The 26479-nt window shown below is 39.2% G+C and overlaps 3 protein-coding genes across 6 annotated transcripts; 2 read left to right on the top strand and 1 right to left on the bottom strand.

Moving 5' to 3' along the window:
- Window positions 1-9712: 9712 nt before the first annotated feature.
- ora2 (olfactory receptor class A related 2) lies at window positions 9713-10669 on the bottom strand. The gene has a single exon (XM_006782886.2). It carries the CDS (start codon window positions 10667-10669, stop codon window positions 9713-9715), a length of 957 nt encoding a protein of 318 aa, XP_006782949.2.
- Window positions 10670-14205: 3536 nt separating this feature from the next.
- ora1 (olfactory receptor class A related 1) lies at window positions 14206-15151 on the top strand. Its single transcript, XM_006782887.3, has one exon. It carries the CDS (start codon window positions 14206-14208, stop codon window positions 15145-15147), a length of 942 nt encoding a protein of 313 aa, XP_006782950.2. The 3' UTR covers window positions 15148-15151.
- Window positions 15152-15826: 675 nt separating this feature from the next.
- Window positions 15827-26465, top strand: phtf1 (putative homeodomain transcription factor 1). Of its 4 annotated transcripts, none has more exons than XM_087840945.1 (17): window positions 15827-15842; window positions 16518-16634; window positions 17488-17544; window positions 17643-17712; window positions 17935-18093; window positions 19219-19399; window positions 19961-20081; window positions 20452-20640; window positions 20897-21142; window positions 21350-21478; window positions 21896-22165; window positions 22475-22606; window positions 22716-22802; window positions 23050-23205; window positions 23378-23473; window positions 23897-24022; window positions 25726-26465. In XM_087840945.1, exons 2-17 carry the CDS (start codon window positions 16605-16607, stop codon window positions 25744-25746), a joined length of 2070 nt encoding a protein of 689 aa, XP_087697071.1. In that variant the 5' UTR covers window positions 15827-15842; window positions 16518-16604; the 3' UTR covers window positions 25747-26465. The 4 variants fall into 4 exon arrangements, 3 of the variants coding, with proteins under 3 accessions (XP_087697071.1, XP_087697070.1, XP_087697069.1); XM_087840944.1 differs by lacking the exon at window positions 15827-15842 and adding an exon at window positions 15926-16330; XM_087840943.1 differs by lacking the exon at window positions 15827-15842 and adding an exon at window positions 15926-16330 and having other exon boundaries at window positions 16483-16634.
- Window positions 26466-26479: the final 14 nt, after the last annotated feature.

Here is a 26479-nt window from a genome sequence, read left to right as displayed (position 1 = left end):
CTTTTCTGTTTCTGCCTCCGCCTACCCTATTTCTAAAAAGCAAGATTGTATTTTCACATGAAAGCGTTGGTGAGTGGTGATCTCGCTTTATGTGAATGCCGCTCAGATGTCGGCTTTAGCTGCCAGATGGAGTTTCAAAGGTGTTGGAAAACAACAACACGAAGCCACGTTGCATTTCTGATCATGTATTATGAAGGCCTGATCAGTGCAGTGCAGCTTAGCAGTTGGGGTCAGAGTGTAAAAACATCTATGGAGTTTTAGTCAAATGATAAAAAAGATGAAACCATGAAAACTCACCTTCTGTCTAAAGTAGCAGATCTCGTCAGCATGCAACAAGGCTGCAGTATGCTGACCTTCATCATGCAACCTGAACTCCTCTCCCCTTCTGAGGCTTGATGTGCTGCCGGCTTGGACATTTTCCAAGGTCAGGTGGAGGGCCTTGGTCCTGTAGGGAGGTGATGAGGTGATGTTTCCAATGCCCTCTACTGTTAATGGGAACGCAGGAGGGTATAGCTAAGGTGGAGAAGTTCAAGTAAAAGAGCCTCGTGTGTGCGTTACTATTTGTGTGCATGTTGAGAGGTTGATGGTAGAAGGGACGTAGAGCATATGAGTACATAGAGGGAACCATAACTTTAAATGATAGAGATAAAAATCAATAATTTAGAGTTTTATTATTTTACGTTATTGCCAAGGTAATGTTTTTAAAATCCTCTAAAAAATTTAGCATCATGGAAAATTGAGTTTTTCAAGCATATATTGCCTTGGTGAAGATTAAGACTTGTTGCTTATGACCATCCATCACAAACTGTGCTAATCTACAGTGACATCTTATTTTCTTTAAAGGGTGTTTTGCATGTTGTTTATAGGGATGTGAAGTGCCATGTGTAGCATGGGAGGAGCAGTTTGTTGTCACTAGTGTATCTTTTTGCTGGTTTATTGTTTCTGGTTGATGTGTTTTCTTATATAAAAAATTAAATATATATATTTTGTTGGGGAAAAAAGCAAACATATTCATAACAGATTTTGTTTATTAGGAACAGCGCTGCGAGAAACCACTCCTGACTAGCACTGCCCATCAATTATGTTCCAGGACACAAATTTAGAAATTAACATCAGAATAGTTTTCAAATACAAGGATGAACACAGCTGTGAAAAAAGCTGGCAGTTCTTTAAAAGCTAATCTGGCACTGCTGCTGTGCCATTGATCGTCTGGCTTACTGTGGCGCTCCTCCAGACAAATGAGTCAATACATTATTCAGTGCATTGAGACTCCTACAAAACCTGTGACACTGGAAAAAACTAGTGTCCTCAGCTGCCTATTTTCCTCGAGTATCGTTACAATCATGAATGGAGCCACTGATTTGCACTTCAAATTGCCTCTCTTCTGTGTGTGTTTGTGTGTTTTAAATGATGCGGGCTTCAGTGATAAGTAATCTTATGTTATGCTGCATAAATACAGTCCAATAAATGATTCAACACTGCTGGTTAGGAGGCAGGTATTATATGGTGACAGCACATATAAAGACATAAATATAATAATCATCATGAGACACATTGTTTTTGCTTTTGTAGTGAAGTTGCTCAAACAGCTCTTACATCCTCCAGTCTCCTTATTATATGTAAGCGCCTTGTGTTTTTATTGTTTTTGGGTTTTTTGTTCTTCTTTGCCTGGACAATTTTGTTACTCAACTGTTTCTGAAGTGTGATGTGAAAGTGCTGGAAGAATTGTTTCCGTGCAAGCATTTCACCATTTGTTTTGTTGAGATACACCAATTAGGATAATATAAGGCGAGTCGTGACTAGAGCTGTGCTGATGTGATGCCTGTCAAAATATGTGGATTTTTTTTTTCAGGTTCCTTAGACCTGTTCTGTAAATATATTGCTGCTTCACGCTACCGATCATCACTATGAACATGTACCTTTTATGCAGAACCAAGGACACTTAAAGCGAGGCTGGAGTACCAAATATTTAATGTGGGCAAAGCGTGCACAGTCGGTATAAACAACAGTAGTTCTGCATGTTTATGTAAAGCTGGATCACAAACAGGTCACATGGTGAGCTTGCTTTTATTAAGATTTGTTTATCCAGGTAACAGCAAATTATAAAATAGCTGGCTGGTTTCTGGGTTGAGATGCAAAATGTAATGAATCTGCCATCCAGTGTGTTGTGTATTCTCCTACGTACTGCGGGGAAATATAGCAATATAACAGCTTCATGCAACCATGATGCTCTACACTGGCATTGTTCAAGCTGCCCCTTTGTTTCAAATACTTTAAAAAAATCAACAGGTGGCGCCCTCTCCTTCCCCTGGAGGTACACTGTTTGATGTCCTTATAGCACCAAACAGCAGCTCAAAATTCAGAACTCATGGCAAATGTTCTGAACACAAAACACAAAATTAAGCTGGCTGGACTTTTTGGGGGGATTTAGGGTCTCAACGGGGCAACCACAACAGAACCAGCAAGTGTGCCTTTAATTTGTGAGGTTGTTCACATCAGCAGACCATGGAAAGCAGACTTATTCTAGTCTCTGGGCTACAGTGTGCTCCTGCAATACTGTGATACTCTCAACTCATATAAACTCTGATATGGCTGTGTGAGTGTTCCACTCGTGTCTTTTGTAATTACTCTGACAGCAGCTGCATGATACACAGAGGATTCATCAGATCTATTATTCAGCTTTAAGTGGGTGGAGTGACACCACTTATTCTGAAAAAGCTCAAGGAAGCTCAATTTTTCATAATATGTTGCAGGAATACTCCTTATTATCACATACCAGTAACTCCCCACTCTGGGCAATATGTCATCCCATATACTGTATGTATGTATGTATATCAAAGAACCATGAGATGCATTCAAGTACTATGTAAAAACATATAAAGTGTACAGAAATATGACTGTCTGAGATTTTGTACTGTTCATTGGTCATTTTACTCAAATGTGATTTTCCTCTTCCACTACATGTGCAAAGGGGGCTAGTGGAGAGATGAGATACGTGTGGCTGTTGTGTCAGCACATGCCCCACATTGTGCAACTTTACAAGGTCTGTTGCTCTAAGGCACCGATAGCAATCTAAGGCTGTTTAAAAGACCAGTCGTAAATGTCTCGTACAGCTTTGAATTTAGAGTTGAGTTAGAACATCCTCCTTCTTTTAGGGCCTTTGTGAAATTTACTAAGATGAACAAACATATTGAAAGATGGATTGAGGCTTACTGCATAAAACTAGCGACGTGAAATAAACAACAATATTCAACCAGAATGAGTCATAGAATTCAGACTGCGGAAATGAGTGACTCTACGGTGGCCCTCTGCAGGAACCTCACAGCAACAGTAGCAACTACAGAACAGCGCTACAATTTGAGTAATAGCTCAACAAAACCCCCTGAAGGGAGAATTAAGGAGGTGGGCATGATGTGCACAAGCTAAGTACCTCAACATACTGTTACTGCTGAGATGTCGTTCTCTGCAGGCTTGCTCCATCTTGTCTGCATTCCACAGCAAACTCGGGGTAGTGGCTTGTGGAAAATTCCACCTTTCTGGCATTTAGTGGGAAAGATGAGAAAGATAAGGGCAAAATCCTAACGTCTACTACAGTGTAACATTTGAAAGGAACACTTTACCATCTAAGGAAAGCATCCCTTTTGTCACTGCTAACCCAGCTGCTCAGTACTACCGGCTAATTAGCTTATAAAAGCACAAAGAGTGGAAATAAAGGCGAAACTTAGTCTCTTGTCTAGCGGTAAGAAAATTCACATGTCAGCACCCCGAATTAACACATTACTTCTCATTTGTATAATATAAATCAAAACTGAAGTGTATGCTGTATACATCCAAGAAATACAGCATATAATCCCTTTGAAACCACAACCTGTGGTTTTCACACTTTGGATTGGATTGGCACAGATTAAATAAGCAAGATATAACACATTCACGGGTGACAGAATATTTACCCACCATTAATTACCACAGAGATATAGTTTTAGTCTAATTTGACTCTGGGAAAGAAAGCAAATAAGAAGCACGTTTTCTTCCAAAATATTACTAACTTGATTCATATTGTACAACCATCAATTCAAATTTTAAAAAGAGACACACAGTACTCAACTGCATCTTTATTGCATGGGCACTAGTGATAATGGTAGCAATAGCATTAGCTGTCTTCAGCGTGGAAAAATGGAATAATGATCAATATTAGATCCGTTTTTGTGTGCTTTAAAAATACTATGGCAGATTGTAAAGCTCTAAAAGGATTATGGTTACAAAGTTATCCATAACACCATATATACTGGACAGGCAACCAGCTTTGACAGGGGACATTTGGCTCTCATTTATCTTAATAAAATACATTTAAAAAATGAGTAGAGAGTCCATTAATGTTGTCACTTACATGCACAGTTGAGGTCCCACACAGGATCTGGGTCTCAGTCTTTTTTTAAGGTGGTAAAATGAACAGAGTTTAAAACTAGTGACTGACTTGGCAGGTCTGACACCTTCTCAGTTAAAAGCTTTGGTTGTACAGGCAGTGTGTATGGGGTCATTCTTATGTTGTTGGGTGAAGGTAAGCGATGAGATTGGTGGAGCTACTTTGTACATACAGTGGTTTAAAAAATGTGCACACTCTGGATTCTATTCTGCTGCTGCTTAGATCTATTGCAATGTCATAAAAGGCAAGAAAGCCTGTTCCTGAAATGTTCATACATGCAAGCCATGACATGACCACCTCTGTGTTTATGATTGCGAGTTGTTATCTTGCTACACAATGAATTTGAGGCAATTATATATGCCATACGTAAATAAGTCTAATTATGCAAAGTGCCTCAGGTTTTTCACAGTACTAAACAATTCAAAGTCAACATTTAAGCCAATTAATTTTATATGCCTTATTAGACTATATTTAAGATGTTTTTGGTTAGTTAGTGGTGTATGTATCTGATGTCAGTTTTTCAAGTTGCGTAAGACCCTGCATGTCACAGGGTTTTCCTTTCTTTTTTGTTTATTTGTGTGTTTGTTTTTTTAATTAAGTAGACTTGTCTATGTTACATTAGCTTCAATATTCAGGCATTTTAATCAAAATAACAAAATAGTGTATTTACCAAGTAGTTTGCAGATACAGATATACTATATTCCTGGAGTTTAATTCAACTTTCAGTTTTGAACCCCTACTGTGTTAGCTGCCTTTTAACCGTAGTCATTTAAAGAGATTAAAATCTGGGCGCTGGGCTTATGCTTTCACACAGCATTCAGCATGAATCAGTGTGCCTCAGGGACACGGGATTGGCTCATCAAACGATAAATCTTTGCAAACTGACATGCCAATGAAGCCTGTTCTTGCCTGATATACATTTATTTCTCTCTCTTACTTTAAAAAGATATCTTGATCTCCGTGAGACTACCTGTATGAAGATAAAACAAAAACTAATTCACCCATGAGTAATAAATTATGAGCCACATACGTATTGAGAGAATTCTTACATAGCCTACACTGGAACTTCAGTTCATGTCAGAACAGGTTTCAGCTTTCATTTCAGCCAATCCAGCGGCTCTATCTTTCTGGAGAAAGATTATTAATATTCTGTTATTGTTCAGAAGCTGAAATAAAAACGCTCTATTACACTATATTTCTCCTTTTTCTTACGGTAAGAGACACTGTTAGATAAGGAGCAAGGCATCCTAAATGTTTATTTCATGTATCAGTACAGTGGTGCATTTTTTACCTGAGCATGGTGGAGTTGCAGCAGGCTACTGCCCCCAGGCTTGTGAACCAAACCCCACCCAATCTTCCATACTGGACTGAACCTGAAGCTTTTCTCTGTGGAGGTTGCACGTTCCCCATGTGCCTGTTTACTGACACGCTCAAAGGGCATACACATATGGGTAACTGGTGACTCCGAACTGGCCTTAGGCTTTAAAGTGGGGTGTTTGAACTGCATATAATAAAGTGCTTTATGAATGTCTCTGTGAATGGTGAGCGGTTAGTATGGGCTCTACATAAATACCCTTCAAATTCTATTTACCGTGTCATAGATTATACTTTAAGTACTGTGGTATTCTAGTAGTTTCATTTATTATGCCAATTTGGTCAGTCATACAGATTCAGTTCGTCTTCACATTGTTTATTTTGAGCAGACTACTGAATACTAAATTAAAAGAGACTTGGTCTACTATTTCTTTTAACTCTACTTAGACTTGCATGAATATTATTAATGCCAGCAGAGACAGAGTATTGATTAGCACAGTCCAGAAACAGAATAACAGTCCACCCGATACTGTCCAAACCAACAAGCCTTTATTTCTTTTTTGCTTTATTTAATTTTTACGCCGCTCTTTTGTGCAGCTCAAACACAAAAGTATAGCATTTTAATTAGTGAGCTTTAAAGGTGCTATTTGCTGTCTTTGGTTAGAACGAGCCAGCTCGGTGTTTCTCCATATATCCTGCTCATGCCTGTAGTTAGTGCTGAAACACCAGAATGACATCAATCTGCTTATCCAACCCTCAAAAAATAAATAAAAAAATAAGCCTAATTTCCATTCGCAAACTATTCCCTCACTAACATGTTTCTGCTAGAGTGTAAATAAAATCAGAACTGCCAGAACTTTAAACATTGAAACTCCACAATTTCCATGTTTGTGTTTATATTAACCTTGTATTTCATATTTCAGTCTCTGCAACAAAAAGGGGAGTTAAAGAGTATAAAATGAAAAAGTTTTGCTGTGTTTGCTGAGACTGAACAGGGCTAACTTTTACCTCAGCTGTCTAAATGTTCTTCTTTTGACTTCCTTGCTTAGGTGCAATGCAGCATTCCAGACAAGTCGAAACATGACGGTGTGTGCGCTCTGTCTCAAAGAATCAGTTAAACTGGGTGGATGCAAGGAAATGGGTCACACACATCTAACTCTGTAACTTAAGATTGTAAAAATGTTTTAATAAAGATTGTGTTAAACTCGGGTCACCTCCTGTCAGCTATTCTGAGGTAAGGTATAATTCAGCGATTCGAACCCAGATGAACCCCAGATGAACACTGCACTGAATTAAAGCTACTTCCTAGATGGCTTTTTTTGTTGTTGTTTTTTAAACCATCACCCCTGCATTTTTAAAAAAATACCAAATGAATTTACATAAAAGTACAGTTTTCTGTGGCATTCTCCATCAGTAGCTTCACTCAGATTCTCTAAACAAGACAGCTGAAAAAATGTCCTTTTGAAGGAAAGGCAAAGACAACATCAGCAAGCTTGAAAAGAGCTTATTACGTCTGTCATTTCTTCAAAATTTAGTTTTTTTAAGCAGAACTTTTTAAGAATTATTTTATTACTGATACTTTTTCATTAGAATAATAAACCCCAGTTGCTATATTCGGAGAAAGATTTTCATGGGATTAGCAACTAAGATGTATTTTAATCCACAAAATAACGTTTAAGGTTACAGGATTTAATAAAGAGGTTGGCAGGTTGATGGTGCTCTCAAATGAACTTCATTTATGATCATCATTATCAAACTATTGATATTAGGAGGTTGTTATACATTTGTGCTTTTTGCCACTTTTTGCACATAGTGGTTTCTATGATTAACATTTGGATGTTTGTGTAATTCATAAACGTTTCTGTGGGGGAGGGGACAGTTCTGGTTTAACATTTAGTTCCCGGGTAAAAGAAAAGGGAAAAAAAAGAAGAAGCTGTTTTTGGGGTGTGGAATTGCTTCAAGGCAGAAAAGGGGGAGGTTTAACCCTCTTGCTGCTTTTCCATTGGTGGACACAGGGACAAATATGCCTGTACCTGGTGCAGGTAAACAGACTGAAATCAGGCACAGCAGAAGAGGATCACCTGGCGTGACTTAATGCAACACTTCGGTTTCATTTAAATCCACCACCCCGGAAAACTTGACAGCTTTTTCGTTTGTGGCTTTGCACAGGTTTGTGTCGTATACCTTGCCTAACTACACACAAGGAAAGAGAAGGGTTAGCATTCGTAGATTTTTTTTAAATTCTTTTTTTGGGGGGATAAATATCAATTAGTTGTGCCTTGTTGTGTTTTCTAGGTGGCAAGTGCATTGCCTTGTCATACAGGTGAAATGAGACTTCAGACTGAAAAGTGTGCATAGACGGGCACTTACAGGGTTTTTTTGTAAAGTGAATACTTAAGTGTTAGGAGTAAATGCTTGAACTAAAGGCTGTGAGATGCTGTAATAGATGGTTATAATTGTGTGGGTTTGGACTGTACATGTTAATCAGCACCCTGCATTCATCAAGCTGAAAAGACTGCAAAAGGATGGAAAACATCGAAAACAGGTCCTTACTTGTGCAGGGAGAGGCCTCGCCCTGCACGCCCTTCACACAACCTGTGCAGAAGGAAACTTGAGCATACACTCCAATGGAACCTGTCTTTCATGTATTTGTTCTCTTTAATTAATCAACCTCTTCTTCCCTGACAGAAACAGAAAGAGTGACATCACTGAAATCGGTGTCAACGTTCCCAGTGATTCAACCCCTGAAGGGAGGCTTCAGCGTGCTCACTTCACTTGTGAAACCATCCATGTATTCTATCCTTCATTCCACCGGAGTCTGTGTAAAGTGCTAATCAGATTTCAGTGGTTTGAAGAGTAAGACACATGGAATTTTTCATCCTCAGAGAAGCTTAAGTCATATAATCACATTATCGAGGGTTTTAATGGTTGCAACTTTTACAATAAATTTTTAACAGGGCTTTGTTTTTTTGTTTTTTAGATAAAAGATATGGCCTTTAATGCCCTTTGAAGGTAATGTGATGGTGAAAGCAACAGTTCTGCACAAGCACTGAAAGAGGACTTGTCCTCCTCATTCATACCTGCAATGCGACAGTAGTTGAATACCGCTGCACTGATTGCACTTTAGAGTTATTGCAGGATCACAGAGTGCTGGCAGCCCCACTTTATGTCTTTTTGACTGTCACTCACAGAGGTTGCTGTGTCCTCACCCTGTCTCTCTCTCTCTCTCTCTTTACACTTACTTCTCCGAGACATAGCAATTACATAATGACTCCTAAACTCCCACTTTCACAGCAAGCTCATCTGAGCTTTTGCCAAGATGTATTTTTGTGTCCTTAAAGTCTTATAACTGTACCCAAGAAGCCTAGACATACAATATAACATGTGCACGGAACGGAGTAACTCATTGTTGATTAATGAACATCGCTTTTTTCCCTCCAAAGAATATAGTTTTTTCCATAAGGTTTTAAACAATTCTCTGTGGGACAATTAGCCGGGCTCATTAGCACAGGACACTTCCCAGATTACATTCAAAGCCTTAATTATAGCTAAATAGGCAGCTACATTGAGCCCATGTCAACCAACTATAATTCTTCCTCCCAATTAATATAGAGGGAATATAAACTAACAAAAGAACATAGTGCCAGATCAGCAGAGATCTGTACAGACTTGTACTCAGTAACAGGGTTGTTCTGATTGATAGTGACATAATAAATAAGGAACTATTAGGTATTTGAATTAAAACACATCTCTTTAACAAAGAAAAAGGCATCATGTTGTGAATTAATAACTACCAAAGCGATTACACGGGAAAAAAGACACTGCAATTCCCAAATTTTAAGCAAAATTGGGAAATTGTGGAAAATAGTGTACTCAGTATATTTCAAAGACAGAATAACCGATGCATGACCCAGAGTTTCAAAAATTCTGTCTGAGGTTAATCTCAGCCCAGTGATCAACTGATCCCAGCAGGCCTCACATGCTAGAAAGATTTTTGATTTTCTCCACAGCAGACGTCTCATGTGCTACACACCCCAGCCTGCTGTTCACCTTCCTGTTTGATGCAATTATAACCACAGGGCTTAGTGCTGCATATAGCGAGCCAAAGAATAAACGCAGGTCAGAGATCAGTGAGGAACTCATGGTTTTCTTCACAGTGAGGGTGTACACCCAAAGCCCATTATCTGCCCCATAGAAGACAACATACAAGGTCACAAGTGCCACCACAGCTTTGGCAGCTCGTTGTTCAGCTCCACCATTTCCAGCACCACTACTGCGGAGTCCCTTCACCTGCTGGCTGTGCTTGTAAAGGAATACCAGGATAATCAGACTTGCGAGTGTCATGAGGGCCATGGGCACAACATCCCTGCCAACCTGGATTGCCCCGTTGGCATCTCTGGACAGCTTTGAAGGAAAGTTCAAATAGCAGAATTGTACATTAATGCCATTGTCTATCGGGCTAGTTTCATTCTTGGTACTGAAAGAAAACAGGATGGCTGCTGTCGTCATGCAGGCATTGAGAACCCAAAGGAAGAGGAACACAAAGGCCAAATAGTGACCTAACAAGGCACGAACAGAAGCCCAGCTTGATCCTGGAGGGGCAATGCTCAAGCACTGATAGGTACTCAGCAGGAAAGTGAGCCAGATTGAGAGGCCACGTGTTGCTCTATAGATAAAGATCACTGATTTACAGCCTGTGTCTCCAAAGATGTCGGCCAGACGGAAGGAGGCCAGGGTCTCCGTCAAAGCACGTACAGCCACCACCAGCAGGTTGACACAGGCCAGGTGCAGGAGAATAGCATCAGCTGCTAAAAGTCGCTTCTCCTGGTACAGCAAGAGGAGGAATGCCACAATTACAGTGGCATTACCTGGAATTCCCACAACGGTCAGGGAGAGAAAGAGCATCCCACGGACAAACACTTCTGATGCCATTCCTACAGGAAGTTGAAAATCAATAAAATCACATTATCAATATGTTATTTGTCATGCACTTCTAAATGTCAAATGGTGCCTAGCATTTAAATGGTTTCAGGAAAAAATCGTTTCGAAGGTTAAACTCCTACCTGAGAACCGTCGAAGCTAAAGAGGTCTAAAGTGGACCTTGTGCCTGTCACGCTGTGATCCTTCTCTCCTGATGTAGTCAGGGTGTTTGTGTTCTTATACTGGCAGACAGGTAAGATCTGTTTTGCATGGTCCATTGACTTCTCTTCCCTCAGCCTCCAATTACTTGAGATCAATTCAGATGACTGCTTCTGTACCTGTATTGGGTTTCAGACAGGATAACACAGTGGAAGCTGTGTGTGTCCTCGTACAAAGAGCTTACCAGTGGATGAGAGATATGACATTAATGAAAGCACAATATCTATCAGTCCCATGTTTATTGTCAAAAAAAGAGATTACAATCATTCCTCTATGTCACTGTTTCACTGAGTAGAGAGAATTAAATCAATTTTCTAATTACTGAACCTATATGCAGATCTCTGTGTAACACCCTCAACAATACTTTTGCATTTTTCATATCTTCAATCTTTTTTTAAAGCCACTGCAAATCAGAAACCCTCCCTGTGTTGGTTAGACGCATATCAACACCACAGTGTCCTCCAGTGGAGGAAGAGGAAACAAAGGAGAAATTCAAAGGACATTTGACTCACTCTTCACGGTAGATCACCTGCAATTTTCATTTGGAGCGTGATCCGATTTATGATTTATGATTGTGTAATTCATCCACAGCAATAAAAATTCTTAATAGAATTTAACCTAAACTGTGAGGATGCTGTAAGGACAATATGATTTAACATCGGGGAACTGCTAGAGAACATTAAGCTCAATTCCTGTAAGAACACACAAGACACGTCCTACTTTGAAAATTATAGAGTATTTGAAATAGTGTGGCCACATTCAGGAAACCCTGATCAAATATTTATTTATGAATATAATGTATGTGTTGGCACTAATGGTGGTTTGATACAGTTTCTCCTTTAAAATTCTTGTTCTGTTTTGTTAATTGAAATACTTTTTCTCTGTCATTGAAAACCAACTGGGTAAAACTGAACATGCAAATGCACAAAATATTTAGATTTGTTAATTACAGTTTAATTTTTTCATATTTCTTGTTTTCCAGGATTGTCATCTAGTCTAGTATGTTTCCCTCTATATTTATATGTTCACGTTTTTAACGAGTCTGGATATGTATCATTTAGTGCGGACGTTCTGTGCCTCTCTGTGTTAGTCCAGCTTTTATGAAAATAGGAATTAAATTAAAAGCCAGTCATGTTATGTTTCTGATTGAACATTACATGAAAATCAGCTATGTTTATGTATAGAAAAAAAATCAAATGTGAGCTCCCGAAGAATTTAGAGTGAATGAGTTTTAGATGATGAAGACAAATGAAATGTAAAATGCTGGGAGGTCAGCTGTCCCCATCTCCTTGTGAGGCTGTTAAGTCAAAATCTTCTGAAAGTGCATTTTTCTTTCTATTGGAAAGATTAAAAGGTGCAGTGAGAAATACAATGAATAACCCCTCTGCCAGTTCAGAGATTTTGCCCTCATCAGCACACACAAAGGAACAAAAGAGTGTAAAGTGATATTTCTCTTAACTAAACTGAGCTGAACATATAAGAATGGACCTGATTTTTTAAAAAATGCATTAACATAAACCGCAATGGGTTTTATCAGTTTCACATGACGATACGCAAGGCTCTGCAAGGGTCTGCTTGTGTCCTAGTAACGTAAATTTCATCATTACAGGGTGTGCATGATATTTGCATGCCGTCCAGATTGTTCCAATTGTGTGGGCTTTTCTAGAAGCCACTACACAACTGTGCACTTGAGCTGAAAGCATTTTTTACACATATAGAATATGTATGTACAGTATGGACAATAATAAATCTCTGCTGTCTGCAGCTTCAAGGGACTATGATATTATATAACAAGAATATTTTTTTGACACACACACTCATATTCACCTGTTGTTCTGACAAACAACACAATTATAATAGGAGAATAGGAGCAATGCTAAAAACAGATTACATCAGCGAGAACATATTTCCTGTCAAGAGAAAAAAAGAAATCTTTAACTCGCAATGAAGCATACTGTTGCAATCCCCTGGGAAGGACATGCTTGAACTTGCCATTTTAATTAGCTCTCAGAACATTTAAACATGTTACAAAAACACACAGGGAAGCAAATAACACATCTAGTGATTATCTATTCCAAGCCCCCCCCCCCCCCCCCCCCCCCCCCCCCCCTCGATCCCACCTCCACCCCCAGGGAAAAGCAGGCTTCTCAAACAACACCGTTTTACAAAAATAAACTTGTGCAGCTGACCAGGTTAAAGTCCTTATAAAGACGCATTTGCCAGTTACAGGTTAGCTGGTTAGAAAACGGGAATACTTATAACAAACTTCCGTTGTCGGTGCTAAGTATTAAAACATAAATGAATAATGTCTAGTTGTCCCTGTGCCCCCAATTTGTGCAGACATGCATTGTTATATGGCTAATTGTTTTGCTTCTCTGTGTCTTTAACATGCTCCCAGGACATGATGGAGAAAAGGAGCGCACGCTGAAGCACCAGCTGTGCGTGTAAAGGCCTCTTGATGGCTCATTCAAAGCATCATCAGGCTGCTTTTGCGTAAACAGTAACCACTCACGGCTGTCTCAACATGGTCAATCAACCGTATTTTTTAAAACTCTGCAGGGAAATAGCTTTATGATATTTCAAAGTGCAGGAAAATAACACTTAAGAATTTACATAAGGAACTGATTTTCCCAGACTGCAACCAACAACTAAAATCTCTTGACCTTCTCTTGAATCTTTGAAAGAAAGCAAATTTCCACGTTCCAAAGTTGTGCCCGTTGAAATGACTCTTCGGCATTCGTAACATTATTTCAAAGTAACCTTATAATTTCCTAAGGGCTTAATAAAGTATTCTAACTCTGATTAATATGATCGTAAGTTAAAACTCAGATTGAGCTAGAAAATAATCCTCATACAAAATTCTGCCATCACTACTATTATTATGTTTTTGGGCAGTATTTTTAAAAAGAATAGTTTTACACTGAGAACATGTTAATCATGGAACTGTTATAAGCCATGTAGTGGTCAATATAGCAAGCCAAAAAAGTGTATCGACATCCATGGGGACGCTGTCTCCTTTGTGGGTCTTGTCCTCTGAGACCATGAGTCATATTTAGTTTGTTGCACTAATATCTTGGCCAATCCTTAGGGGCATCTAGGATTATATATTGAACTTACAAAGGCTCTTCAACATTTAAAGCACTAAATACTTTACTTTTTCTCTGCAACTTCAGGTGAGCATCATTTTCACTACAGGTGACACAATTGGTGTTATCTGGTTTTATCAAAACTCGTGTAGCCATCTTGAAAGATTAAGGTTATGTGTATAGTATTTATAACAGTTTAGATTTTCTGCTTTGTTAATCACGACAGCTGCAGGTCTTGGTGGCATGGATCTGTGTGTGGCCATCAAAGGTGTCTCCTTCCTCTTGCAAACAGGTATGGGCATTTTAGGAAACACTGTGGTACTTTTGGCGTACACACAGATCGTTTGCACTGGACCGAAGCTCCTTCCTGTGGACATGATCCTGTGCCACCTGGCCTTTACCAACCTGTTGCTGCTGGTGACCCGCGGTGTCCCCCCGTCAATGACGGTGTTCGGGCTGAAGGCCCTATTGAATGATCCGGGCTGTAAGGTGGTGATCTCTGCTTACCGCATTTGCCGGGCTTTGTCAGTCTGCATGACCTGCATGCTAAGTGTGTTTCAGGCAGTGACCATCACCCCTACTGGGCCTTACTTGTCCAGGCTGAAGCCTTCACTTCCATCCCTGGTTATTCCCACCTTTGCAGGGCTGTGGCTCTTCAATATGGCCATATGCATATCAACTCCATTATTCACCATGGCTCCACGAAATGGCACTGTCTCTGCCTTTACCATAGACCTGGACTTCTGCATTCTGGACTTCAGAGACAACTTGTCCTATGTGATTAACGGGGTGGCTATCTTTGGGAGGGATTTTGCATTTGTTTCCCTGATGGTGGGCTCCAGCTGTTACATCCTGCTGCTGCTTCACCGCCACAGCCACCAAATGAAAGGGATTCGTCGCTCTCAGGGTGGAGGGGCAGAGACCAGAGCAGCCAAAGCAGTGCTAACCCTGGTAGTTCTCTATGTGGTCTTCTTTGGGATTGAAAATGTGATCTGGATCTACATGCTGACGTTGTCAAAAGTATCACCGGTGGTGGCTGATATGAGGGTGTTTTCCTCTTCATGTTATGCCTCTCTCAGCCCCTACTTTATCATTTCCTCAAACAAAAAGGTCAAAGCAAAGATCGTGTGCACAGCTGAGGATAAGCAGCCATCAGCGGACACTCAAGATTCGAATGACAAATGACTCTGTCTCTATCTTAACAGCCGGCTGACTCACCTGCTAGACAGCAGAGTTGTTCTATCTGACCTTATCATTTTCAGGATACTCTTATTTAGCTGTTATTTAAACAGTAGAACTAGAGTTGTAGTAGTGTTGTACAACTGTATGTATTCTTAATATTTTCATCTGAATTCTAATTAAATGTAAATTACAATCATATGTACCTGTAATATAGTTTGTGCTAATTGAGAGAGAACATTCTCTTTAGTCATATATGCCAGAAATCCCCTCTTCCTCCTCGCCTCCTTATCCTCATCATTGGATTGATACAAAAGAAATTAAAAGTTGAGCTAGAAGCATTTTTACACAGAAAAATTCTTTCAGGAATTTTCAGGGAGTCTACACCCTAAAACCAGGAATACCGGGATTTACAACATGTCTTGGAAATTTATTTTTAAAAAGTTTCTTGTAGAGCTTAGAAGATTAAGAAGTTAAATTAATATGTAAAAATAATTCAGAGGGACTTTTTTGCATTAAAGTACGGCTGTGGTATTATATAAGGGACAAGCTTAAACGTGAGCGTGATTGATACTACCGTTCCTACAGCAGCTGCGCTGTCAGTGGCCGAAATGTTATGGAGATATTGGGTATTCTGTTTCCACGGATTAGCCTTTCAGGTAGCAGTTGCCCTCTGAAGATGTATGCGTTTCATCGCTGAAGTACGTATACTGACATATATGTAGCATAGTTTTTGTCTATAATTTTAGTTCATGCTTATTACTTAATGTTGACAATTGCGTACGTCTTTGAAAGGAGTTTCTCTTTTGAATAACCTGAAATTTTCACCTGATAGACAAACCTCAGGGAATACTGTGATCCATCTTAAGAAAAACAACAAACCCAGGAAAAGGGAAGCGGAAGAATGGGCTAAAAAGTGTAAAATAGCTTAAATAAACAAGTAGACATATGTGTGAAAGCAGAAGAGCTGTTAAAATGTAGTATTTTCAGAAATTATCCGCGTCGAAACTTACCGGAAGAGGTAAAGTAAGCTGTAATCGGCGCTAGTAGTTAGCTCAGTTGCACAAAAAGACGCTGCAGCGTGCAGCGACCCGAAACTGATGACAAGAAAGTGTTAACGAGCAGTTTGTAATGATCAGAAAGGGTTTCTTCCAGTTTGTGCCAAAGCTACCGTGCTGTTTAATTCCAGGTAAAAAATAATTTCAGATAATTACTTTGGCTACTTTTAGCTAACCCTTAGCGCACCTGTGTATTCACAGGTGCTTGTTTCACACCAAAGCGAGTTCATTTTATCTCTGCTTTCCCTTGCGGGCCTCTCGTTTAAGTTCTGCTTTTTCCAAGCTTCAGCATTGTGTCCGTGCACCATATCTGATTAGGGAACGCATCTGGATTTCTCCACACTCCTCCTCTCTTTACCGTGAAATGACCTGATCCGAGTTGACCGGTTCCCCTGTCTAATAACAATGGCAACAATAGCCTGGTACCAAGAAAAGGTAAGTGCAACACATCCAGTACAGTTAGTGTCATTTAGGAAATAAGACCTTTTATTCTCACTATTTACTGTGGATGTCGTAGTGCTTTCATAAAAATGTGTTTTATCTAATAATATGTGTGGCATTTTAGGGGGTAATGTGTGACAGTGAGAGAGAGAGAGAGTCATATGTGTAATTGTTGTATTAATTTTTTCTCTTTCAAATGCAAAATGCTGCTAATCTTAAAACAACAACAACAAATCTAATTTATCAGGGATTCTTTTCATTGGAAAATATTTAACTGAGCCAGGGTCAGCCTAATTTTCATAGGTAAAAAAGCAAAGACACATTCCTTTGACAGTCTTACAAACTCATCACTTGTTACAAACCTATATTATATACTTTACTAGTAAAGTAGTAATATAACGTAAGATATGTAATGAGCCTTGTTTGTGGTTGTTTACTTACTTGTTTACTACTTTGTACATTAAAAACTCTGCTAAACCATAGACATCTACCAAACTGTTACTATTGATCTGATTTATTTTGAAGTGGCTGTTATTACAATTGTAATAATTTAATTCATAGTCATTCAATCTTGAATCCATATGCTCTGATTTACATCCTTATATCTCACAATTTATTAAATCATTTCCTTTACCTCTTTGTTCCCTTACTCCTTACAGAAATTAATTTAAATAAAAACAACTCTAGCTTAAGACTTTCTTTTATAATAGAGCAAAAGTGTGGTTATATCACACAAGCTTTCCATAGATTTAACTGGACATGGTTTTGTTTGATCATTTAGTTGTTATTATCACCTCATGTGTTTTCTTTGAAGGAAGATAATTAGAAGAATTATATTTCGTTATAGATCGGGGCATATGATCAACAAATCTGGGAGAAATCTCTTGAGAAAGCCGATCTAAATGTAAGATACTCATTTTTCTCTTTAATGGAATAAATGTTTGTGTATTTTTAGTGCATTTGACCTCTAAGTTGAGTAAGAAGCCCTTTCTATTTATATAGGGTTTGGACAGCAAACCAAAGAAGACGGGGCACATCAAGCCAGACCTTATTGATGTTGATTTAGTAAGAGGTGAGTGTGAATAAGGAGCATTACCGGTAATTGTTTTGAAATGTGTTTGAGACATTTCTCCAGGTTTCTTGTCAATTCATACATAAAGCAGATAAACTATGCATTGTATATATGTATGTGCAGTGCTTTATCTGCCTCTGTTTAATCTCTTCTTTACTTCAACCTTGCTCCATCACTTAAAGTAAATGTAGTTTTAACAGACCACCCCTTTCATCCCATCAGGATCTACATTTAGCAAAGCCAAACCAGAGAGTCCATGGACAGCGCTGACTCGAAAGGGTCTGGTCAGAGTGCTGCTGTTCCCGTTCTTCTTCCAGTGGTGGATCCAGGTGACCTCCATGTCCATCTCCTCATGTATCCTCATGCTCTACATTATGCAAGGTTAGCTCACCACCACTTCTTATCTTGCAACTATAGCGTTAAAACAAGACTGACCTCAACTCAAACATCAGTGTAGACATTCAACCTAGACCAGGTTTCATGCATCAGAACAGTTTTTAATTTACTGGATAAATAACTTTGTATCTGCTTAGAGAAGAGTTTCAGTGAAGAATAGAAAACTCTTCTTTAACAGCATAAGTCAGCATTCATGTGCTGGACAAGCTAACCAAAACCGAATGACTGAATGCGTCTTTGTGTTTATTTCTTTAATCAAAATACACAGAATCAGAAAAAACGTTAATAATTTCCCAAGGGCAAATTGCTTTATGTCAATGACTGAAATATGTGTTAGTTGCAGATCTATGCAAGAATAGACTATTTTGTTATATTTTATAACTTTTTAATATATTATTTGATTTAGTTTAGTTAGTTACTGATCTCACTGTCTTGGAACAACCGTGACCAACTGTGGGATTCAAGTATTCTGATTCTGCTTCTAATACTGATAATAGAAACACAAAAAAGCTCTGGTTTAAATGGTGTGGAGCCTTACGGTCACACAGCAGCTGCCACATGACACATAAAAACTCTTCAGTTGTGTCATTTGGATTGTCGCCCCCTTGGCCAACAGTTCAAAATCTGGGCTGCAGAAATGCACTAACCACCGCCAAAAAAGCAGCATGCCCTCTCTCACAACCACTCACTGATTAATTCCAGTCCACCTTAACTCCCTGAAAGCAATTGGTGGAAACAGCAGGAGTACTTTCCTGCGACCGTGTCTTCAAATTGTTGCCTGCAAGCACCCAGACACATGCACACTCCTTTCCAAATAAGGTTGATTTTGTTGGTTTTGTTTAGGTTGTTTGATTACGTATATTTAATTGAAGAAAGTACACAGGTCTCGATATGCTCTGTTTGTGGTTCATGAAGTTAGATCTATTGCTGCAGGCTCAATTCGCCGGCTATTCAACACAGCTTACATTCATTTATATGCAACACTAAACTTGTTACCCATCACACCTGAGGAGCACAGAAGAGACCTCATTAGTAAGCATGAATTCTGTTATAATGTCTCCCCTAAGAGACTGTTTTGTTTGCTGTTGCAAAATGTTTTGCTCCCCTCAGTGGCAGCGGTGCTGCTGTACTTCGAGGTCCCTAGGGCGACTGCCAGCGAGGTGTTTGGACCCATGTGTCTGATGCTGCTGCTGGGTACCGTGCACTGCCAGATTGTGTCGACTGAGTCCAGCCGGTGGCCCTCAGGCAGTCCAGCTGCCAGCAACACCACCAGCCCCACGCGCAGAAGGAGGTAGTTTCCTCATTGTTAGGCACTGCACGCATTTAGTGGTTAGACTAACACACAAACACACTCACACTCCTTGTGGCTCATGCATAAAGTTCCATGTTAAACATGCAGATAGACCCGAAACACTACTCCTAAACATGCACCTGTACCATGAAATCAAGTCCCTCAGAGGTTGTCACAAGAGATTTGCCTTATCATTGTTACCTTATTTAATGTTACATAACTATTATGAACAACATCTCCATATAAAAAACTGTAATATTCAGTATGACTTCTCATGACACTGATCATTTGCTACATTTTCTTTAATTTGCTTTTGAGAGAATTACTGTATTAACTGCTTTTCTTCGTATTTCATGTACAATATGTGATGAGGCTCTCACATCCCAGTTTATGCTGTACATGAAAACAGATCTCACATGAAAATCCCTTTTGTTGTGCATGTTAAGTATAAGCTAATTATAATGTCATTATTTAATATACGAATGTAAATAATAAAAATGTCAAAAGACGGTAATTACCATCATTTACCTTTGACTTGTCTTTTGACTTTCTCTCCTTTAGGCCAAGAAAGAACAGAGGGTTGAAGAAATCTGAAGAAAAGAACAACAGTGGGGAGGCGGAGCTGCTGGGCTGCTGGCAGTTTGAAGAAAACCAGCATTTATACAGAAAAGAGGAGAGAATGGTACAGTTTCTCATCTCTACTCAATCTTTAGAGTCAAAAAATGTCAGTCAGATGTGATGGATTGGTTATGGATGGATGGATGGATGGATGTATGAGTGCCAAACTAGTCTGAAATTTCCCTTAAAAAGTATTTTTAATTGCTGTGTCTAAATGACTGAACTGTAAATATGGTCTGCTTGCTTGATATAGATTTACCATCTTGTTAATGCTTTTAGGTGTAAGTCTACCTCCTCTGGCCTTGTGCTGTTGTAAGAATTTATTCATATAAATAATACATGCATATATATATATAGTAGTCAGTGTTTGTAAAATTCATGTGCATGCTTTAAAAAAATAAATAAATATATATATTTGTGATGATGTTTTACAGAACAAAGGAAAGTCAGGATTTAGGGATTCTGATGAGCTCTCCAGTGAGGAAGAGGAAGGAATACAACCGCTGGAAGTAACGCGAATACCATTTCACAGTGAAAGAAACCCCACTACAGCTCCTGCATCAATATCGTCTATTCGGAAAAGAAACCAAAAGTCTGACCCCGTAATTACACCGAGGCCTCAGGTAAACTTCACTGTATACCATCAAAGTTGCTTAATGGATTTTTAATGTACAGCAAGCTTCTGGGGAATTTAAGAAGCACATACATTAATAAAGCCTGATGTGGAAGATGCAAATTACAATTCTAGGCTTTGCTTCAGAGATGGCACTGAATTAGCAGTTTATTTAATAGTAATTTGTCTAGTTTTGTTTTAGAGATTTGATGTGAAGTAACTTCAATGTCGCATACACAACACTGCCTCTGGTTTAATTTGCTCAGGACGGGAGTGAAGCCTTCATCAAGGTGAAGCCCCGTGAGGTGGAGCGTCTCAGGCCGAGCGTGGGCTCTCGTCCTGCCTCCGACACCGATGACACAATGTGGGAGGAGCTTCTCCAAGGCCCTCCCTCCACAGGGAGCAGTGACAGTGACGATAGTGGGAGGTGCAACGCCAGCATGAGCCTCCCACAAAACGACACTCTGACCAGCGATGACGAGGATGAAAGCCTACAACAAGCAATCACTGGAGTAAATGCAAACACATCTTAAATACTACACATTATTCTGGACGTTGTGACTAAATATGTTGTTTTATAAAATTCTGAGCGGTCTCAAAAGTCTTGGAAGTTTTGACATGTGGTTAAGCTTCAACTTCAAAGGCCTGTTGCCGATTAGATTACACACTAAACATGCATGAATTGTGAACAGGATGTTGTCTGTGGTGTTTCGTTTCAGAGCCAGCTGTCTTGGCTGCAGGCGTGTCACCCATCCAAGGATCGTGTCAGTGCCATCATTTGGGAGCAGGGCGAGTGTAAGAAAGCAGAAATGTCAGTACTGGAGATCAGTGGGATCATCCTCACACGGGTACACACTTTCCTCTTTATATTATTAACAGCCAGTCCAGCATAATGCACATTTGAAAACAAACAATTTCCTAGTAATTACAGTTACGGTCAGATCTTTAGTGGCGAAATAGCACCTTGAAATTATTTCAAATTCTACCGATAGAGCAAAAAATAAAGTGCCAGGCAAAAATTAGGAGCCAAATTTTACCTCATTACTGAGCCAGAATTTGTTATTCTGACTCTTTTGAACATCTAGCTGTCAAATGTGGCAAACTGATAAACACAGATAATGGAAGAAATATTCAAAGTCTAAGGTAAATGTGTAGAATATGTTGTCAAGAGAGTCCAAGAAAGACTGTAGCTTTCATTGCATAAAAATATTCCAGCACATGTCTCTGGTCTTAAACACCTGCCTTCTTGTGTTTGTTATTACCAGGTGAAGTTAGTAGAGCAGGGAATGGGCTATCTCGTTCTTGGCGGGCTCATCACTGTCACTCTGGCACTGCTGCCCTTTGCCTTCCGCTTGGCTCAGCGTCTGGACATGTCGGGCCTCAGCTCCCTGCCTCCGTCAGAGCTGATAGAAATAGCAGTGGGGCCGTTAAATACACAAGCTTATGCCTTTTTCTTCATCACGACAGTGCAAAGAATCTGCCTCACGGGGCTGTTCTTCTTCATGATGTGCGTGGCTGAGAGAACATACAAACAGGTGAATGGTGATTCAGGAAATGCACATCACAAAAATGTACTGTCCCAGGTTCTCAAAATGTGAAAGATTTTTAGGTGTTTGGTTGTTTGTTTGTTTTTTTTTATTGTTGACTGGACAAATTGTTTACGCTTAATGTGCTCTTAATTGTTTGAGCCATTCTGTCTCTCTGCTACCTTATCGTCATCATTTATATATATAAGTTGTGTTTTTATTAGAAGATGTTTTCAGTGCTGCATCCTAAATGTGATCAGTTTTAGCTCTGCTGCAGTGCGTCACAGTATTTTTTTTTTTTTTATGTCTGCCCAACAGAGACTTTTATTTGCCAAGTTCTTCAGCCACCTAACTTCAGCTCGCAAAGCCAAGAAATCTGAGATTCCCCATTTCAGGCTGAAGAAAGTTCAGAATATAAAGATGTGGTTGTCGCTTCGATCTTTTCTCCGGGTTTGTATTTTCCTGCCAAAGCGCTCCCAATCTCAATGTATATCGACATTTTGCTCGGTGTAGACTTGTCCATTTAACCGTGCGTCATTGATTTGTTTGTGCTTCGCAGAGACGAGGACCGCAGCGCTCCGTTGACGTCATTGTCTCCACTATTTTTCTTTTAGCACTTTCCATTTCATTCATCATTTGTGCTCAGGTCAGTCGTCTGGGAGAACATTGATTTGATAATTTTGTGTAAATACTGCGAGTCTAGCACGGAGATCAAATAGCAAGGAGACGGCCTCAAAACATGCAACCATTTAATCATATTACCCAACTGAAGATAAGCCATGAAGCTAAGATGGAAAGTAGTTTATATGCTCTGTTAGGTGCAAAGAAATCCAATTTTCACAACAAAGCAGGGGTCAATAAATGTAAGCAGTGTTGCTTTCTGTTTTTTTCAGCTTCTGCAAAGCCACAAGACATTCCTAGAGTCTCTAATGAACTGGGAGCTCATGGTGTGGTGCGCCTCTCTTGTCCTCTTTCTGTTAAGGCTCGCCACGCTGGGTTCAGAGACCAACTCCAAGTATAGTAACTCTTCTGTGCTGCTCACTGAGCAGGTAAAGCTCCCCCACCCCCCACCCCCCCCCCCCCCCACCCCCAGGGTGGAAAAGACACAAGATTCCAGGCTATTTCTCTGGCTGATTAGTCCATTGATTTAATGTAGGTTTAAATACATTATTTGGCCTTCACTGTAACATTAACACGGTGTAAAACTGTTTTTGTTTTCAGATCAATTTGTATCTCAGGATGGAGAAAAAGCCCAATAAGAAAGAAGAACTCAGTATTGTGAATAATGTTTTGAAGCTAGCTACAAAACTAATGAAGGTAAGCCCAAATTTTCACTGAAACTAAATGCAGTTCCCAGTGAAGGTTGTTATCCAGTCCGTGTAGAGAATGCAATTATAATATTATAACTTTGCAGTGAGTCCAGCTGGGGATTTTTCTTTCCTCAATCCCTGTCATGTCTCTGTTGGTACTCTCTAACATCCATCAGCTTAATCACTCTTTCTTCCTCACTACTGATCTCCTTGGGACAGCCCTAATAACTTTATGCTGAAGGATATGCTATAAATTTGATTGTATTGCAATATGTAATTGTTATATTTCTCATGAAGGCCAAGTGGAATCCCCTTTGTCAGTGGTTTTTCATCCTTAATAAATTCTGGCTTTGATCATTTTTAGCCTCAGGGTATGGGTACCCATGTCATAAATCTTAGATAACATTTTCTTCCTCCTTACATCTTCCAGGAGCTCGATACTCCTTTCAGACTGCTGGGTCTCACAGTGAACCCTCTGATCTATAACATCACCAAAGTTGTCATTCTCTCTGCTGTGTCTGCCGTAGTCAGCGACCTGCTTGGCTTCAACATCAGAGTGAGTAAAGTTATAATGAAAAATGTTGAAATTTGCCTAAAAAGACAGGAAAAATAGATTTAAGATGCACATCCTTGATCACTCTGGACTCCATGTTTTGTTTTGTTTTGTTTTTATCTCTCAAGAAAAAAATAAAACTTTATCAGTGCAACTTGATTGTTGTTGCTCATATAAGCCTCAACTACTCTAATTTGAACCATTTAAATAGTGTCTGTGTTTAAAATTGAATATAATGACTACAACTATAAATATTTGCTATAATAAATCACCAGAGGAGCAACTAAAAGTACAGGCTGTACATTTAGTTCTAGTACAGCTGCATGTTGCCCTCTAGCTGTTGGAGTTGTTAGTAGCCTACAGAGTTGACCTGGAAACCTTGCTTTGGTTGAAGCCATCTGGCAGACAAGCTGGAAATGTGCATTTTGAGATTTCAAAATATTTAGCATGGGAATGATAAGAGGAAAAACATGAACTTAAGCTGCACAGTGACAAACTCCCATGAGAAGCTTAACCAAATGAGAAATATATATTTATTTGGTTGCTTGAAGACAGCAGTATTAACAAATCTTTACTACACTTAATACTTACTTGATTAGTATGTAACTAGAGCATATGATGTGAAAAAACTACTGTAAATTCCTGTTTATATGTGATTTACGCAATTGAGAAACCTTATGTTAATGTGTTCTCTTTACAACTGTAGAAAAGTGTGACATTGTCTTTATGAAATGCAATTCCAAGCTAAACAAAGCTATTATCCTCACGTGTCTGGCTCTATTCTTAATGCAGAAACATGATACATACAGAGTATATACATAAATACATACAGAGTAAATAGGGCTTCTTTGAAAACAGAATAAAAGGTTTCTGGCACAATAAGAGTCTAAAGAGGCCGAAGCTCTAGCAACACTTGTAGTAAAGTCAACAACTTTATTCCTTGACCAACTCGTTTCAGTCTGTGGCCTTCATCAGGGTCATGAAGAATTGTATACTGCATACAGCACTTTAAATAACATATGTGTTAGCATGAGTCCAGTATACTTATCCACCATTCCACTTAATTTTGTGATTACGTAGAAAAAGAATGTTACAAAACTTTAAACAGCCAGTCATCTACATAGAGTATATGTATCCACCAATGAGGCAGCAGCAAGGGCGGGCTGGGGTAAATATGGAGTTTCCATAAGTATTGAACTGATAGTTTAGTAAGTTTAACCAGCATGTGAAGAGTCTACTTCAGTTTTGCTAGCTATAGATTATAATCATTGCTGAGGTCAGGCCTGTGCCCACCAATAACAAAACTAAACATCCTACACACACCCTCATTTTCCTGCCACACTTTTTACAGCTCCTTGTATACATGACTAAATGAGCTGGTGCAAAATACAAGCAGTCCTTTGAGGGAACACATCACTCCAGTCCTGGCAGGATGACACTGGCGTCTCTTTCATTCAGATTTACTGATTACTTTTAAAATACTACATGGTTTGGCTCCACTTTAAATCTCATAAGTCTTAACTCCTTATTTTGCATGTGCTGGCTACTGGTTCCACAGTCCATGATTAAGACAATTGGAGACTGTGGTTTTAAATGTCTTTTAAATGCTTTCTCTTCACATCTGTTTTTAAATGGATTATTTTGTACAGTAAGATGACTAACCTTTTCTTTTTAATTGTTTTGTTTCGTCTCTGCTTAATTTCCAGCTGTGGAAAATCAAGCCTTAAAGGTGAAAACTACAAACCACTAACAGTCAGACACTGGAGACTGCGGACATCTTCTCATCGCCGAAAAGTGTGCAAACCTACTGACACTAAACTCTGTTATCGGTGCCTTCCAACTGAGCTTCATCAGTCCTTCACAAGCCTGAGATACTCTGAAAGTCTCTCACACGCCACAACGCTGGCTGCTCAGCTGACCTGGCATCACATTTTCCATCAGCGTTGCCACAAACTCAGTGCCTCACCTCTGACTTCTGAATGTTCTCTAAATGGTTAAAAATAGCAGCAAGCGGAGGTCTGAGCTCTTTCCAGGCTCCTGTGACAGATTTACACATGTTTCTTGTACATATATGTGGGCATGTGAATGATCAGATAATGTGTAAAGGTTGCTTAGTCTTATTCACTGTTATTTCTTTTAAATATAGTAAAAGTAAGTGTGCCAGTAAATCAAAATAGATGGCCAGATGTGTAATTTTGTTTTCCATAGGACCGAACTTTTATTTCAACCTTTTGTATTATTTAAGGGAACACTGTGATTCTGGGTTGGTTTTATTTATTTGGGGGTTTTAGCAATTGTTATGTTAAACCATCGTCTTTTGACCACTATCTGCATTTTATAATGAGATCTGTAATGCTGAATAAAATAACTATGCAAAGAAGCTAGTTGTGCTTATTGTAAAAAAGAAAAAAAAAATCTTCGCTTTATGGTGAAAAAATAAAAGGATTTTCACCCTTCAGT

The sequence above is a fragment of the Neolamprologus brichardi genome, chromosome 5 (assembly GCF_056152115.1).
Source record: "Neolamprologus brichardi isolate AB-2024 chromosome 5, ASM5615211v1, whole genome shotgun sequence".
NCBI classification, from domain to species: Eukaryota; Metazoa; Chordata; class Actinopteri; order Cichliformes; family Cichlidae; genus Neolamprologus; species Neolamprologus brichardi.
This window is presented reverse-complemented; position numbering and strand designations above follow the sequence as displayed.

Excerpts from the sequence above, each read along its gene's own strand:
- ora2 (XM_006782886.2), bottom strand. The coding sequence starts at position 10,669 with ATGGCATCAGAAGTGTTTGTCCGTGGGATGCTCTTTCTCTCCCTGACC.
- ora1 (XM_006782887.3), top strand. The coding sequence starts at position 14,206 with ATGGATCTGTGTGTGGCCATCAAAGGTGTCTCCTTCCTCTTGCAAACA.
- phtf1 (XM_087840945.1), top strand. The coding sequence starts at position 16,605 with ATGGCAACAATAGCCTGGTACCAAGAAAAG. Across the intron at positions 20,082-20,451 it reads ACAGAAAAGAGGAGAGAATG|AACAAAGGAAAGTCAGGATT; the intron begins GTACAGTTTCTC and ends GATGTTTTACAG. Across the intron at positions 22,166-22,474 it reads CTGAGAGAACATACAAACAG|AGACTTTTATTTGCCAAGTT; the intron begins GTGAATGGTGAT and ends TCTGCCCAACAG.